The sequence below is a fragment of the Pterocles gutturalis genome, unplaced genomic scaffold (genome assembly GCF_000699245.1).
Source record: "Pterocles gutturalis isolate BGI_N339 unplaced genomic scaffold, ASM69924v1 scaffold22682, whole genome shotgun sequence".
Lineage (NCBI taxonomy): Eukaryota > Metazoa > Chordata > Aves > Pterocliformes > Pteroclidae > Pterocles > Pterocles gutturalis.
Genome location: NW_010108472.1, coordinates 1934 through 17610, shown reverse-complemented (window position 1 = coordinate 17610; position 15677 = coordinate 1934). Strand labels below are relative to the sequence as shown.

Sequence of the window (15677 nt, the reverse complement as noted above, 5' to 3'; positions counted from 1 at the left end):
TGGCACTCTTCCCTTTGAGTCAAAACTGAACAAGTGGTGCTGGGGTCACTTGTATTTTGTAATATGTACTCTGGATAAAATTGAAAGCCATGGCTTGAACTGCTCTGTTGTTTTATAAAGTGTGTTTGGCTTTTTTTAGTTAGTAAAATACTTGGCTCTTCTCCTCTAATTTTATTTTCCATTGTTGCTTTTAGATTAAGGAATACAGCGTTCAACCTCACCTGTTGAGTTGTTCGGTAGTGTTGATGACTGATAAATGTCTGAGGCATATATACATATGTCAGTGAGCTGAAATGAGTGACATATTGTAACAAATATACCTCAAAAGGCTTTTAATCCATCATCTGTTTCTTCTTCCTCTGTCTTCGCCATCACAGCCTGCAATTAATGAATTTTCAATTTCAAAGACTTTTAGTATTTTCAAGGGTGAAAAAATTTGAAATAGAAGACATTTCTAGAACAGTGTGGTTCACGAAGCTTAATCTGAGAACATTATCTTCAGTTCCTTGTCTTCTAAGCATTTACATTTCAAGTTGAAATACTGAGTAGATGTTAGCACTTTTGTATTCAGAGGATATATTTTGCTTAAGGTTTTCCAGGTATTACGTGTTTTTTGTTCCTGTAACCTTTCTCTTTCTCAGTGTGTCTTTCTCAGACCAAGTCGTTGTGATGTTGAACAGCTTTTTAAGCTGTCAAGCAGCGAGCTGCTTCTGGTTGCTTTTGAAAGTTCTGCTAGGTATTGGTTGCCTTTTAATATGAAACCAGGAGTGTGCTAGCATTACATTCAGGTTTTTCTTTAGAATTAAGTGGACACACAAAAATTCAAATAATTACTGTTGCTTTTATTATTACAATATCAGAAGATTTATTAAAGATCAGTTAAAAAAAGTTTTCATTTTTTTTCGAGAGCTATGCAGAGATACACTCTGTCTTTTCATCAATATCTAATTAGAAACTGCCTTATTTGAGCTAATACTGTCTAAGCAAACTTTTGAATCATTTAATTGTAAGAAAATGACTCTGATAGTGACATTGAGATGTTGTTTGAGTGATCTGTTTGTTCTAAGTTGGGAAACGATGATTGCCATAGGTAATGATCATCTGCACACTGAGTGGAACATAGATATAGAGCACAAGACATGGAAATAAAATTTCTTAGCAGCCATTTGAATAAAACAAGTAATTATAACCTACAGTTAGCACACTTAGCTGTTTGTCCTCAGGATTTTACTTTAAAATTAGCTGAAGTAGTAATCATTGATTATTTTTTTCCAAATAATGAAAACATTTAAAAATTAATTTCTAAAAATGGAATCTTACTATGAAGGAGATAATATGTAATAAATTTGATACATTTTGTAGATGCTATTTTCTTTATATTCATGCAGCACTAACGTCAGCACTGTTGCTGCAGTTGTTCAGATTTTTTAATTTTTTTTTAATCTTCATTACAGCTATTCTCTTGGCCTCATTTGTTGCAGGATATTCAGCCCAAGAAAACCTATAAGAATTCCCAGGAGCATAATAAAAGTTGGAAGTAGATAATAAAAATTTAAAAAGTTTGATCAAGTAATGAATTGAGAGATTTCTTAAAGAGCGCTGTTCTCTCTTAGAGAACACTGTTCTCTCTGTTCTCTTGCAAAATATTGTAATTCTGCTGTTCACTTCTGGTCTGTAGTGGAGCCGAGAGAAGGTAGTTTATGCACGTTGTATGATAGTGAGTGGGTATCTCAGTCAGTCACTTGTATTTGCAAACTCCCTGTCATTAAGTTGCAATCTCCATTTCCAAAAATCCAATCTTCTTTCAACCATGCATTTATTCAGGTTAATTAAGTAATTCCTTGGTTGCATTATAACTGCATATGTCATCTGTGGTGTGTCTGTAGATTTGTGTATAGTTTCAGTCTCTCAATCTGAAGCAGTAGTTGCTAGTTTTGCTGAGAAACGCATTCCCTGTATTCCTTGTTAAAATACAAAGTAAGGCTGTGACTACAGATTATATTTCTTTTTGGGACAGAAATGATTTAAAAGATTCACATTTCTATTCCCAAACAATGCCCTCTTTCTTTCCCTGCTCCTGTGAGAATTTAGTACTTCAGCTGTAGGATGCAAAGCAAATTCTGTCTTCGAAAGCGTTTGCATACTGTAGCTGAGCTAATATAATTCGTCATGCTGCTTTTTAGTTGCATTTTATAGCTTCATCCCTGCTACTTGGGGTTTGTTTTTTTTTTTAATTTGAGGTAGTATCGCAGCTCATAAGACTGTTCTTGATTTTGGGAACAAAGTTTTTGGTCTCTGTGCCTACTTAGATAGATAGGACTTCCAACTGTTTTAGGAATGTCTCTGTAGGTTACATGAAAAATTAAATCTGAAAATCATTTACTTTGTTAACAAGCAGTGCCCTATACTGAGGTGCAATAGAAGCATCCTGACTGAGCAGACAAATGTGGAATTTAGATCTAATTTCAGAGTTTATCAAAACATTTAAAAAGTTTTTTTACAGCTTACTTCCCCCCTCCCATCTCCTCAGCTGCACTCTGGCATGAGAAAGTTATTTGAATATTGTAAGGAATTAGTGATACAGGAGAAATTTACAGGAATATTTCACAACATATCTTAAATTTTAATAAAAAAATAACATGTTGTTAGAAGTGTTTGCACAAGAACTAGTATCAAAAAGCCACAGCACTGAGAAGTTCAGTGCTGAAGTGTGGTAATTTTTTCTTTGAAATTTCTGCAAAGACAGGAAATGGAGGCAACAAACATGAGTGGGTGGGACTCTGAGGTTAGAGCTGTTAATAAAATAATTGAAACAAATCTTTGCTGATAAACACTGCAGCTGTTTATCATGGTAGTAAGGTATTATTCCTGAAAGATCAGACCCTATCCTCATTAAAAGGTGAGTTTTCTTAACTTCAGATATTTTTGATAGGGAAGCAGGTGATGCTTTTCTCATTTTAGAGTTACGTTCATTTCTTGCATAGATTGAGGAAGTTTTTGAAAATGTAGTTACAAACTATGAATTAAGATGCAGTGTGGTGGGCTTTTTTTAAAGCAGTCAAAAATGTAATTTTTAGAAAAAACATTTTTTTCCTCCTCCCTATATACTTTTGTGTCTCTGTTTGTAATTTAATTGGTTTTATACAGGCAAGGATAGTGCCCTTTCACTGTTGTTGCACTGTTTTTTTTAAACAAACCCACCACTTTTCCTGTAATCCACTTGTTACTTTTTCATTGAAGATAAATAAGGTTCAATAGCTGCTTTTACATGTCTGTAGGAAAATACTGTGTCTGCAGCTCTGCATTTACCTAATTTAGCTTTGGATATATTATGTTCCTCTGAATTTATCACTCAGCCTGTTCTTGGGTTTGTAGAATCCACCTGTTGGCAGAGCTGGCTCTTGGTGCTCATCTGCTGGCTGCAAACATCTTGTCGGCAAACTCTAGCTCTTTGTAGCTTTGATTAATGAAAGAGTAATGAGCAGATAACATTAAACGTGCATTTCAGTTGTGCTGCTTGCTTGGTTTTTTACCTGTTCAGAACTGCTCAAATTTGTTGTGTTGGTGAAGAAAAGTATCTAGATGATTTGAGTTGCTCCCATTTGAAGCAAATTAAAGAAATTAAAATGCTAGTTTAATTGACATGGTATCAAGCTAATTATTTTTGAATCAAATTAATATTGCTTAAATACAGTGAAGCATGCTAAGAAGCTGGATTTGGTTTTCATCAGGAATTAAATAATTGATATTTTCCCTGTTTTCAAATAATCAGTATACTGTTAGTTTTTTTCCCAGGTGGAATAAGACCTGAAACAGTAGTATTTAGAATGGCCTATCTCATTTAACTGTCTGAAATTTGTCAGCTGTTATTCAATAAGTCTTCAGAGCAGCAAAGCAGCATGCAATACATGTTCAGAACTGCCTGGGGAGGGGTGGGGTGGGGGGTGAAAACAAAAAATAAGCCCTCCACACACAGATCTGCACTCTGTTAGTATCGAACAAATGCTGTTGATGTTACTAGGACTTAGGTATTTCTGCATGTGAAGATAGATTGGTTGATACAATGCTTAGTTGGTTACTGTTGTAGACTTTTTTGATAATATTGAGGACAATCTGCTTAAGGTGGTATCTTGCACTGAGTTTTAAGTTCTGTGAAAAGCCAAACTGTATTTGTAACTACAGTTCTCATTTTCTGAAGGATGTAATTTGTGTGTGGGAAATTTCTTAATTTCTTAAAGTTCCTTCTTTCTGGACTTGCACTTTCAGTAAATCAGTAAGGCGATAATGATGAAGATAAAGAACAGTTACCACCTGTCTCAAGGACAGCAAAGGCAGAAGTTATTCTGTGAAGTGGGTATATGGACATGGGGAAAGAAATGAAGGAGTTATGCTGATACAATAATATGTTGTCACCTCATTGTGCAAAGCTGGAGAGCAGAGCAAAGTATAGTGATAGAATATAAAGGCAAATGGGAATCAAATTATCATGGCACAAAAGACTTGATGAAATTGAGGTATCACTGGAACCAGAGAGGGTTGGGTAATGATAGAGGAGAAATTTGAACTATATAGCACCATCAAAGTAGTAGAAGTCAAAACCTGGTAGCACAAAATACCCGGGACATATATTTAAGGATTGTTCAGAAGAATTTTTGTTGTTCACTAAAGAATTTTCAGTTGAAAAAAACCAAACAGCAAAAGTCTAAGTATGTTTAGTTGCAGGATGACTGAACCATCCCCTGTGATGCTAAGAAAAAAGCAACCACAATTCTTGGATGATTCATTTGATGATTTCCAGTATAAAAGGAAAAAACACTATTTTATGAGAGATTTCAAGTATGGTCCCATTTTTGCTTAAGAAATAGGTGAAAGAAAAAGCAGAAGGGGATTGTAGGTATCCTCGGATGACTGGACAATAAGAAGAAAAAGCTTCCTCAGTATTAAGAAAGGGCAATGAGCAGAATATACAATTCCTTCTGTATAAAAGCACTGACAATAATGACCTTTAACCTGAAGGACATTTCTGGCACAAAACCAAATGAAGTTTGGTTACCCAAAAGCAGTTTAAATAGGGTGATTGTATCTACCTTACAGGTGACAAAACATGTTCTGGAAGACAGCATGCCACCTTGATGGAAATCCCTGATGAGTAAACAAAACCCAGCAGCTCTGTAGCTATGTTGATGATTACCCCACTTTCAGTTCCTCAAAGTCTTTGGGAGTTTTTTTGGGCTGATGTTTCCACTGCTTTATTTTTCTGAGATGGCTGAATACTTGTGTTACTTAGAGGCTTTTTTGTCTGTGGTTTTTTGTTTTGTTTTGTTTTTTTTAATTTTTAAGTTCAAACCTCTCTGACTCTTTTGTTTGAGTCAGATTCTCTTTGAGGCATTAGAAATACCTGGTGAAATTTAGAGAGTGGTTCTTCCATCTTGTGTCTCCCTCCCAGCCAACAGTATTTCATGACTGTATTTCATTCATGTTCTTGTACAAAGTACAGAAAATGAAGTACAACGTATCAAAAAAATACAGAACTGCCTGTGTAAATATAGTTTTGCATTATTACATTTCCTTTTGTCCATATAATTTGGTTTCCTATGATAGAACAGCCACATTTTCATTGTGGTGAATGTTATGTAATTTTGTTCTTAACCTCATATAATTTTTGGTTAGTTATTTTACTTTCTTCTTCCAGATCCCCCAGTAAACCCTTGGCACGGAAATTAATGAGTGGGATGGACTGGGAAGTAGTGAGCAGGAACTCACTGTCTGATGATAGGTTGGAAACACAGAGCCTACCATCACGGTCTCCACCTGGAACCCCGAATCAGTAAGTAGCATCAAATTTCCTAGAATTGACTGGTTGCCTCTAATAGGGGTGACCTGCTTGTATAGTAAAAAGATTAACGCATTACGGACACAAATAAATTCACAAATTATGTGCTGAGTGGTTCTCTGGAACATTTAGCTCCAGATAAGAGAAAGTATTTGGGGGTGAATTTTAGGTGCTTCTCGCTCAACCTATAAAATGTGCAAGATGTAGGACACTACCCTGAATTTGAGAGCTTGAGTTTTCTCAAGCACAGTTAAAACTAAATTTATTCATTTGGCTAAGAAAAAACTTGGTTTTTAAAATACAATATTAAATAAAACTTGGTTAATAAAATCTGTGTGATATTTTAGAAAAAACTGACTCTAACTAATACCACTTGCTTAAAACATCGGGGAAAATTACTTTATCAGAAATCCGTGCAGGTTTATTCTCCTCATTTTTCTGCATTTCCTTTCAAAACTCACTCTTTTCACATGATAGATCATTCTGGTTTATGTTTATAGTTAGTGAAAAATTGGAAAAGAACCTATTTTCTCAGTGTGCCGAAAGTGGCTTAAGAATTTGTATTATCCAATTTTGTATTGCATAAACCATAAGGTTTTAAGATTCTTTGGCGTTACAGCATATTATTCAAAAGACTGTTGTTGTAAATATCTGTAGCATTTAAAAATTATTGTAAAATTAAGTGTATTAATGATACTTATAGCATAACATAACTTATGTTTCAAAGCATTTTAAGAAAGATGGCTATGTCACTCTGCTAGTTCTCAAATGGGAAATTTTTGGGTCACAGAAATTATAAGATTCCTAGTGCAAAGCTTATGATCCCTCTAGGAGAAGATATGGGGGATAAAATGTTAATCTTAATGAATTCATATTAAGTTCTGCCATGAACAGAGCCAGGATTTTTCTTCTTGGGGATTAATTTTTCTTCTCATTGCCTGGGCTGTTGGTCCAGTAGCCTGAACATTGGACCATAATACTTTCAGGCTTCTTTAATGAAAACAGAATTTATTTTTTTTTTAAATGAAAAATACTATCCATTTAGTGTTTATAAAAAATGACTTTTGAACACTTTAAAAAGAAAATTATGAAATACAGCATATTGATCCAACAACATAATTGTTTCGGTGATTTTTGAAACCTTAAAATGTTTATTAAAAATATGTATGCGAACATATGCTTGCACTGAGCGGAAATACTTATTTTAGCATTCCTTTGTAGTGGTGTAGGAAATGTAGGGTAGTAATAATATTATTTTCACATTGCACTGCTGTGCTTTCCCTCTTAGTCGCAACTCTGCCTTCACTCAAGAAGGAACCCGGTTACGACCCTCATCAGTTGGACATTTAGTGGACCATGTAGTTCACACTTCTCCAAGTGAAGTATTTGTAAATCACAGATCTCCTTCTTCCACCCAGGCTAATAGCATCATACTGGAATCATCACCGTAAGTTCTGTTGGTCATTGCTCTATGGTGGTATGCAGGGCTTCTGAAGATAAGTCAGAAATCTTCACTATTAAGAATTTAGTATTAAATGTTTGGGTCAGGGAGGGCCAGAAAATCTAATAAAAAGGTAGCTGATGTTTAGGGACTATTAGTATAGGTCTTACTGAAAATTAAATGATACAGATGTTAAGACCTATATCTGGCATGTTCCTGGTACACGATCGCAATACCTTCCCTACCCGCTTACCTAGTGTAAATGTGGATTTGCTGGAATGTGACTATCAGTGTCTGGATGTGGATGTGAAAGGGGTTTTTTTTGTTGTTTTTTTTTGTTTGTTTGTTTGTTTGGGTTTTTTTTGGGTTTGTGGTGTGGTGTTGTTTTGTTTTGTTTTGTTTTTTTGGTAGAACTGAAGTATGTTGTTTTCTTATAGAAGTTTTTAATTCCTGTGAGTTCAGAGATTTTGCTTTTTGTCAAGGCACAGAGGTAGCACCATCAGGGTTTTTTTTCTGTTAAACTGAATATTCTTGATACTCTAAGTTTACTATGTTGTGATGGGCAAAATAAAAACTAGTATATTAAGTCCAGAAGGATGAGAAACAAAGAAAAACCTGAGTTATTAAAAGATTTTAAATACTCAATGACTAGTGGCCATGATGCAGATTAATTGAGGGGAAAAAGGTGCATAATACATTCCTTATTAACACTGCCACTGTACTTCTTGTATGGCTACATATAGCTATATGTAGCTATACATATAATGCTAAATTTGCCCTCATGATTTTTTATAATCTCTGCACACAAGGAAATTTTGCAAATGGTTTCAGAACCATTTGGAAACTATAAGCTAGTAGATACATAATTACATGTTTATAAACAACTTCTGTGTCTCGGGAAGAGATTACTCTGGGAGGGAATTTGAACATAGTTGTTAAAACCTTGCTTGGACTCTACCTTCCATTTCATCAACTGTGCGTAACTTTGGGGAGGGGAATAGAATACAAAATTTCTAAAAGTTTTGTAAAATAACACAAGACACTTTTTTTTTAATAGGGTGCATAGTTATAATTTGACCATCAGGTAGTTATTTAGCTTTCAGAGTTATAATACAGCAATTTGGCCTAATAATATAAAATCTCAGTTTTTTTAGTGGGCTTTTTTAGCCTAGTCACGTGGCAGGGGTGTCTCAACACTGGAACATGGGTGAATCTTTTCTCATATTAGAGTTTTGCTGTACAGAGGCCACATGGGCAGGTTCTTTCTCTTCCATGACTTCTAACTGAAGTCAGTTACGAGAAACACTGAAGGGTAGAATGATAGAACTAAATTCTTAAATATTCTCTTTTATTCATACGCTTTTACTCTAAGTTGTAAAAGATGTTCCTGAGTGTCCCTGGGATTTGTTTATTTAATAACTGATTTCTTGTGTAAATCAACATAGAAATAAGTCTTAAAAAGAGATGAAGTGGTTTTATAAATTAGTTATGCAACTATGGCTGTTCTTTTTCATGATTTTGCACTTGTTATGCAAAGCAGAAAAACTGTTGCTCTTCCATCATTGAATTTTGGGCTTCTCCCTTTCCCTGCCTTGTTGGAGGCTTAAAAGTGGAGGTTAATTTCTCAGTATAGATAATGTAGCATAAGGTAGTTGTAAGAATGAGGACATTGTCTGTCAAAAATATATGAACTGCATTAGATTCTTCTGAAAGTCTCAGGTGATGTTACTGATTCAAGACTCAAGATTTAAGAAAGGAAGTGGTAGTCCTGAAGTCCATGTTAGCTTTGTAATGTAAAATTACATTTTTCTACAGTCCAAAAAACCTATTTCTTAAACAGTTTGACCTTTCTGAGTGAGAAGATTTCAGTAGTTCATGTGCTAATTTGTTGGGAATTTATATTTATGGATCAGATCTGTATATGTGAGAAAGTAAGAGGGACTAACCTGACAGGCAGTAGGTTTAGTGATTGCTTTGCATTTGGAGTCAGCATAGCAAAAGAAATTCGTTTCAGTGCAGTTTAGAAGGATACTTTAGCTTGGCTAATACAACCTTTAATTCCACGTTTTTGTCCTCATCTGCATGTGCTATTCAAAACTAAATTGAGAGATTTCTGCTTCTAGTTCCCTGAGGTAATTACAACCTTAAATTCCAGAAGCATGTGATGTGTGTTTAGTTTAATAAATTTATGGGGGTGTGTATGAAACTTTCGCTTAATATATTAAAAGATCAGACCGGATATCTGTAACAAAAATACCCAAAGCTTGTCAGTGCCAGGGTTTGTGTGTTATTTTATTATTATGTAAATTGCTGAATGCAGTAACAGAGAGCTGCTTTGCCTGCAAAATAGGCTGCTTTCACTGCCATTGTCTAAGCATTCATAAGGAAATTCAAAGCTGACTGGGCAAATATAAAGCAGTGAAGTTTTTGCCCGGGGCTTGATTGTTAGTTCTCACAATTCATTATGCTAATATATTACAGTACTTGCATTACTGCTCCCAAAATGCTCATTTAAGTAACTTTTCAAATCTTTTCTGTAAGTTTGTATGTTCAGTAGGAATTTATTTGTGTTTGTTGACATATATGTACAGACATCTAGTCAAACATAAGATCCCATCTTTTATAGGGATGACTTCTTTTGTGTCTCTACTTGTGTTTTCTGTTCCATCTTTATTCTGTTTAAAGCTCTCGGGGGTAATGGTTTGCAGGAAAATACATAACTATGTTGCCCTTTAGTTAAAAGGTTGAATAATCTGTGCTGACCAGACTTGAATTAATAAATATATAGGCAGTGAAAAAGCTCTGGGTGACCTTTGTAAGTTGAAGTCTAAATAATTTATAGCTGCCTTGAAAATTCATTTTGGAAATGTTGGCAATCATATTTTTCTCTTTCTCTGCAAAAATTAATTTAGAAAAGCTGATTATCCTGAAAAACTGTGACTTGCACTGAAAAGTGTTAAGAAGTGTTATTTTTATTCCCCAGTGTGTTTTAAACATGATATTCTTCAGACATCAGATACTGGTTGAAATTAAGCAAAAACATAGAGGAAAAAAATACTGTTAGGATCTTTCAAAATGTACTATTTCCATACACTGACAAAAATTTTTATTAATATTTTATTTTCTAGGAAAATTTACTGATATTTCTAAAACTGAAATGGAAAATGTGTTTTTTCAAAGTGAAGTGTTCCATTCCCCATGCAATTTTCATGCTTTTTGAAAGAGGTTCCTCCTTTGTTTGAAATGACTGTAGACAATTGTGATCTGATTTTTTGTTTTTATTTGAAAACATGTATCTCGGATCTGCCTTTCTTTAGTTGCATGGAAACAAATTATATGGCATTGAATTTGCTGTGTGCCTGAAGTTTTCTAACTTGCAGCAGCTTGAAATGTTGTGCTGTCTTCTAATGAGAGTCTTACCCTGCTAACAGTTTACTGTGGCTAGACCAGTTAAATACAGCAGGACTGCTGGCATGGTTACCTGTGCTTTTTAGAGGGGTGTAATGCTATGAATTACCACTACAGCTTGCTGATAACAGAAGGGGAAAGTGTCTTGTTTCTAGCTCTGGGAGTATACTTCCCTTGCTGTGCAGTGGTCAACCCTCTGATGAAGCAGTTCACCTAGTTGAACCAGCAGAGAGCTACCCAGGCTTGTCCAAAAAGTCAGTGTATTTTTGCTTGCTTGGTCAGCTGCCTTGGCCAAGGGAGGAGCACCAGAGTGCTTCAAGGAAGGGGCCATGGGTGTGGGTGAAAGAAAGAATGGAGACACCCATTTTGGTGGTAGTGTTCTCTTTAGATTTAGCTGTAACCTGTAACTTCATTCTTGGTGGTTTTTGGATTTGCGACTAGTATCAGTGGGCTGTTGTCGTAAGTCGTTAAATTACTTAATAATACTTTTTAATGTGGTTCATGGGGAGGAAGGCATGTATCCTCGCTGGTATTTAGAAACTGGTATTCAAATTAAGTTAATGGGAACTATGTGCTAACTGCCCTTTTGGGCCTCTCAAAATGTTGTTCTTAATTCTTAAATATGAAGCCATATAATGAGAGATGAGTCATATTTATGTAATACAAATTATACAGTTAAGCCTTTATTCCAAAAGGACTAATAAAGGAAATTATCCATATTATACATAAACACAGAGAACATTTTTATTAATCTACAGTAAAGTGGTTGCAGATCTAAAACAGAAATAAAACTTTCTGCTATTTCATCTTCAGAAATGATATTAATAACACAACTAAAAAATGCATGTGATGAATGCCATTTTACAAATGTTTCAAAGGGGAATATGTTCAAGAGGGGGGAAAACCCAAAGTTCTCTTGAAATGTATAATTTTAAATTGAAAAATTAAAATTTAACACTTATCTCTAGTAGGCTTTTGAAATAAATGCAGGGGACAGTAGAGTTGTTTTAACTTTCACTCCTTATATTTTTAGATCAAAAGCTAAAAAGTAGAGTGGGAGAATTTTATTATGCTGCTTGTGTCTGTTTTGAAGATTTAAATTGCAGGCATTAATTTAAGATGCAAAATAATCAGTTACTGAGGAAAACATGTGACATATCTATTTTAGAATTTTTTTTTTTAGCAAGAGTGCAGAGTATGAATACAGTGAATTTTGTAGTATTCCGACATAAAGTGGGTTAAGAATGCTAAAACCATTTTAAAAAAAAGTCATGTGAAAGATGAACTTACTGGTTCTGTGTACAGTTGCTTGTCAAGAAAAAAGCAGTAACGTGTCCAAACACTTACAACATATTTTGCCACAGTAAATTTGAGATTCTAAAAATACATATTCAGCTCTCAAACTCTTGATTGTCTTGTAGCATTTTCCATTTATTTGGAACCCTGAAAGAGCTGTCAATATCTCATGATTTTTATTCTTCATACTTCTATTTTGGTATTTAGATCTCAAGAGACTCCTATAGATGGGCAGCCTCCTGCATTACCACCCAAACAATTCAAAAAGAACAGTTGGAACCAAATTCATCATTCACACTCACAGCAAGAACTGGATAACCATATTAATGAAGCATTTGATGTTCCCGCATCACCTGAAAAATCCACAGTAAGTTTTTTGGATCCACTTTAACCATCCTGCTTTTTATTGGAATGATAGTCCTATTTTTCATGAGCTTGGCTCTGATGCATTTCAGAGAGTTGTTGTGTCTTTGCTATACACTGCAGCATTTGCATTATACATAGTGTCTCTTTGCCAGCTCCCGCTATTTTTTCCAGCTCTTGGAGAAGTCCTTTCTCAGTTGCCATCGAATGAGTACATTGGGATGGATATGCAAACATTTTGAACATTAGCTTTTTGACACGTGCAGAAATTTCTAACTAACCTCTTCTTTGAGAAGGCACCATCAATTTTAAAGAAAACCTTGCAGATACTACCCCTGGTGTTTAATCTAACTTTTATCAAAAAAGATGAAACTGAAAGTACCTACCAGCTTCTAGAGCAGGTTTGTCAAGAGAGGCTTCTTGAATCTGTGGTTTCATTTCTCACCAGAATTTCCAAGAAAGACTGTACCAAGAGACCTGTGACAAGGAATGTAAAAGTCTGAACAAAAGTTTTTTTTCAACATTTAAGCATGTGCTAGATGAGTAAGCTAGTCAGTTGATTATTGTCTGACTGAGGTGAGATTTCACGGACCATTTTTGTGGGGTTTGTTTTTTGCTGTTTTTTTTTTGTCTTTCCAGAAGTTTTCAAATGGTTCTTGGTTTTATACTGATGTGGGACAAGAAACGTTTTGGAGGATGGAAAGACTGTTTAACATCCAGATGTGGCAAATAGTGTATAAACAGTTTTGCCAACCTCAGACATTCAAAACTATGAGTCATCTCCCAAAATTGATATTTTAGAAATGCCTTTGGTATATTTTTATTTGCATTCTGAACTCTAAGCCTAGGGTGTTCTCTCAGGCCCCGTTACAAAGTTAAGATTCCCGTAAACCTCATATTTAATTTCATAGCTGTGGCTTTAATAAAACACACAAAAGTGAAACTTGTACATTTATGAGCATTTTGGAAATGTTGTGAAAGGTTCTGCTTTAATTAAATAATGAAACAGAATTTTTAACACCTGTGTCTTCTGCCAGTGCTTACCTGAGTCATACTGAAGTACTGTTCTGTTTCAAAAGATAACACTACTTTACTCATCAAGTTTTTCTGCTCTGTATGCAGTTATCTTTACCAAATTGACAAAAATAACTCCCAGTTGTTTTTTTAACTCCTTTTAGTTCTGCAAAACCAACACAGCTGCATGAGAATGAGATTCTTTTTTCTCTGTGCATTGTCAATGTGATTGTTTCTGTGGTCCAATGGGCCACATTTATGCAGACGCACTTAAGGCAGGACACTGTTGTAATTGAAGATCTAATTTGGTCTGATGATGGCTTTTTGTTTTGGGTATTGGAGGAGGAGAAATGCAGCATGACCCTGAAATTTTGTGAGATTTCAAATTTAGGATTTGGAATGTGTTTTGGGTTTTTGTTGTTTTTGTTTGTTTGTTTGTTTGTTTTTTTGAGGGGGGGGATGTCAAAATTGCTTTTCTGGCCAGAATATGCTTCAGGTTCCTGCACCACTAAACTCTCTTCTGCTGCTCTGTCTCAAATACTTTAAGGAAAATCCTTCACCATTTTTACTTCATTCAGTTATTGAATTTCCTTCATCTGCTGTATGTATAGAGAGTGTAATTTAGAAAGGTAGCAGGACAGATATGGGATTGACAACTTTTTACTCCATCTGCAATCCCTAAATATCCAGTCTGAGAATGTCCACAAGTATTTGAAAACAAGTGTGGCCAAGAATCCCTTCAGTCAAACATGTTAATGAGGATATACAGTGCTCTCTTCAGGTTTTTCATTATAAACTGCTGCTCAGAATAGCCTGTTAAATCAGGAGATATCACTCCCTTTTTGTCTGGGGAGTGCAGTGGCATAAATTTGCCAAACATTGCAGGTGAGCACTTGGTTGCTCATTCTGCCCAGGAACTGGACTCTGGTCTCCCGTGCCAGTGAACATAGGCTGAAATGATTATCACGCTTCCTAAGCACCCTTCCTTCTCATTAACATATAACACTGTTACTTTCCTTTCCTTCCCCAAGTTTTTGTCATCTCATTACTATGTATATGTTTGAGGGGGTGGGGGTGGTGTATTCTGTTTTAACCAAGATCTTAAAATACATGGAATTGAGTTAACTTTTTATGAGCCAAGTTGAGCAGACTTTTTACCTATTGGACCTTCAGGTTTTGAACTTTCTTACATATAGAAATGTTTGCTTTAATAAGGTGTTTTTTTTCTTCTTCCTTTCTGAACGAGAGTCTTCTGCTTTGGCTTTAATTGGTAACATTGAAAACTTCCTTGGAACAAATTTCTGTGATAATACTTTGCATCTTTACCATCAAAACAATAGAAATACTAGCTAATGTACAGTCTTGTGAAATAAATATTGATTGGAACAAACTAAAAATCACTTCAATGGCACTAAGCAGATTTTTCCAGATGAAAAAAGTATGTACTATTCCTCAGTTTATTGCTAGTTCCTTTATCAGTATTGTGATCAGAATAAAACCAGAAAGAAAGCAGATAAAATTGTCAGAGCTTGATCAGTGCAAAGCATGTGTCACACCTCGTATTCCACTACACTGAAAAAAGAACAGAGGATGTGGATCCAAGATTTTATTGACAAACTTGCCCTTCCTTACTACCGTCATATTGCTGTTACTAGAAACAAAAGTATACCTTCAATTACCTTATTTTTAATCATATTGCATTCTTACTGCAGGCTCTTCACTGCGGTCTTAATTAAAATAAATTTAAGGAGTTTTCATTTAGTAGAATGTTTTCCTTAAGACTGCTTGAAGCCAATTAGTCTTTTCTAATTACTGTTCCTTACTTTGAGCCTGCTTTGACAGAACACGCTTTTCGTCAAGTCCCAGACTTCTAAATGTGTAACTTTTCCCTTTACAAAACTCAAGATAAGACATCTGTACTATTACTTGATGTTTTCTCATCAGTGTCCAGGAACAATTACTTGATGAGGAAGCTGCAAAATTATTACATGCAATACCCTCAAAGTCTTGACTATGAACAAAATATATATTAATATTATATTATTTTTGTTTATTAGCCCAATGGTGGTATCCCCCATGACAATCTTGTTATGATCAGAATGAAACCAGATGAAAATGGAAGGTTTGGCTTCAATGTAAAGGTAACAGTACATCTATTCTCTTAATTTCTAGTAAGATTATTTTCTGACATTTGTGATTTATTGCTTACTTAATTTGTTTTAAAAGGGTGGATACGATCAGAAGATGCCGGTAATAGTGTCCAGGGTAGCACCAGGAACACCTGTAAGTTATCAAAAAAACAAACTTGGTAGAAATGTCTGT

At 35.0% G+C, this 15677-nt stretch overlaps 1 protein-coding gene across 1 annotated transcript in view; it reads left to right on the top strand.

Annotated features, from left to right (window-relative positions):
- Positions 1 to 15677, top strand: part of PTPN4 (protein tyrosine phosphatase, non-receptor type 4 (megakaryocyte)) — a gene marked incomplete at its 3' end in the record, with an annotated part of 53424 nt that overhangs the window by 35830 nt on the left and 1917 nt on the right. The window contains exons 13-17 of the mRNA XM_010072657.1: positions 5693 to 5827; positions 7122 to 7280; positions 12186 to 12345; positions 15413 to 15496; positions 15582 to 15638. Of these exons, the coding sequence (XP_010070959.1) occupies positions 5693 to 5827; positions 7122 to 7280; positions 12186 to 12345; positions 15413 to 15496; positions 15582 to 15638 (595 nt within the window). The remainder of the gene's footprint in view (positions 1 to 5692; positions 5828 to 7121; positions 7281 to 12185; positions 12346 to 15412; positions 15497 to 15581; positions 15639 to 15677) is intronic.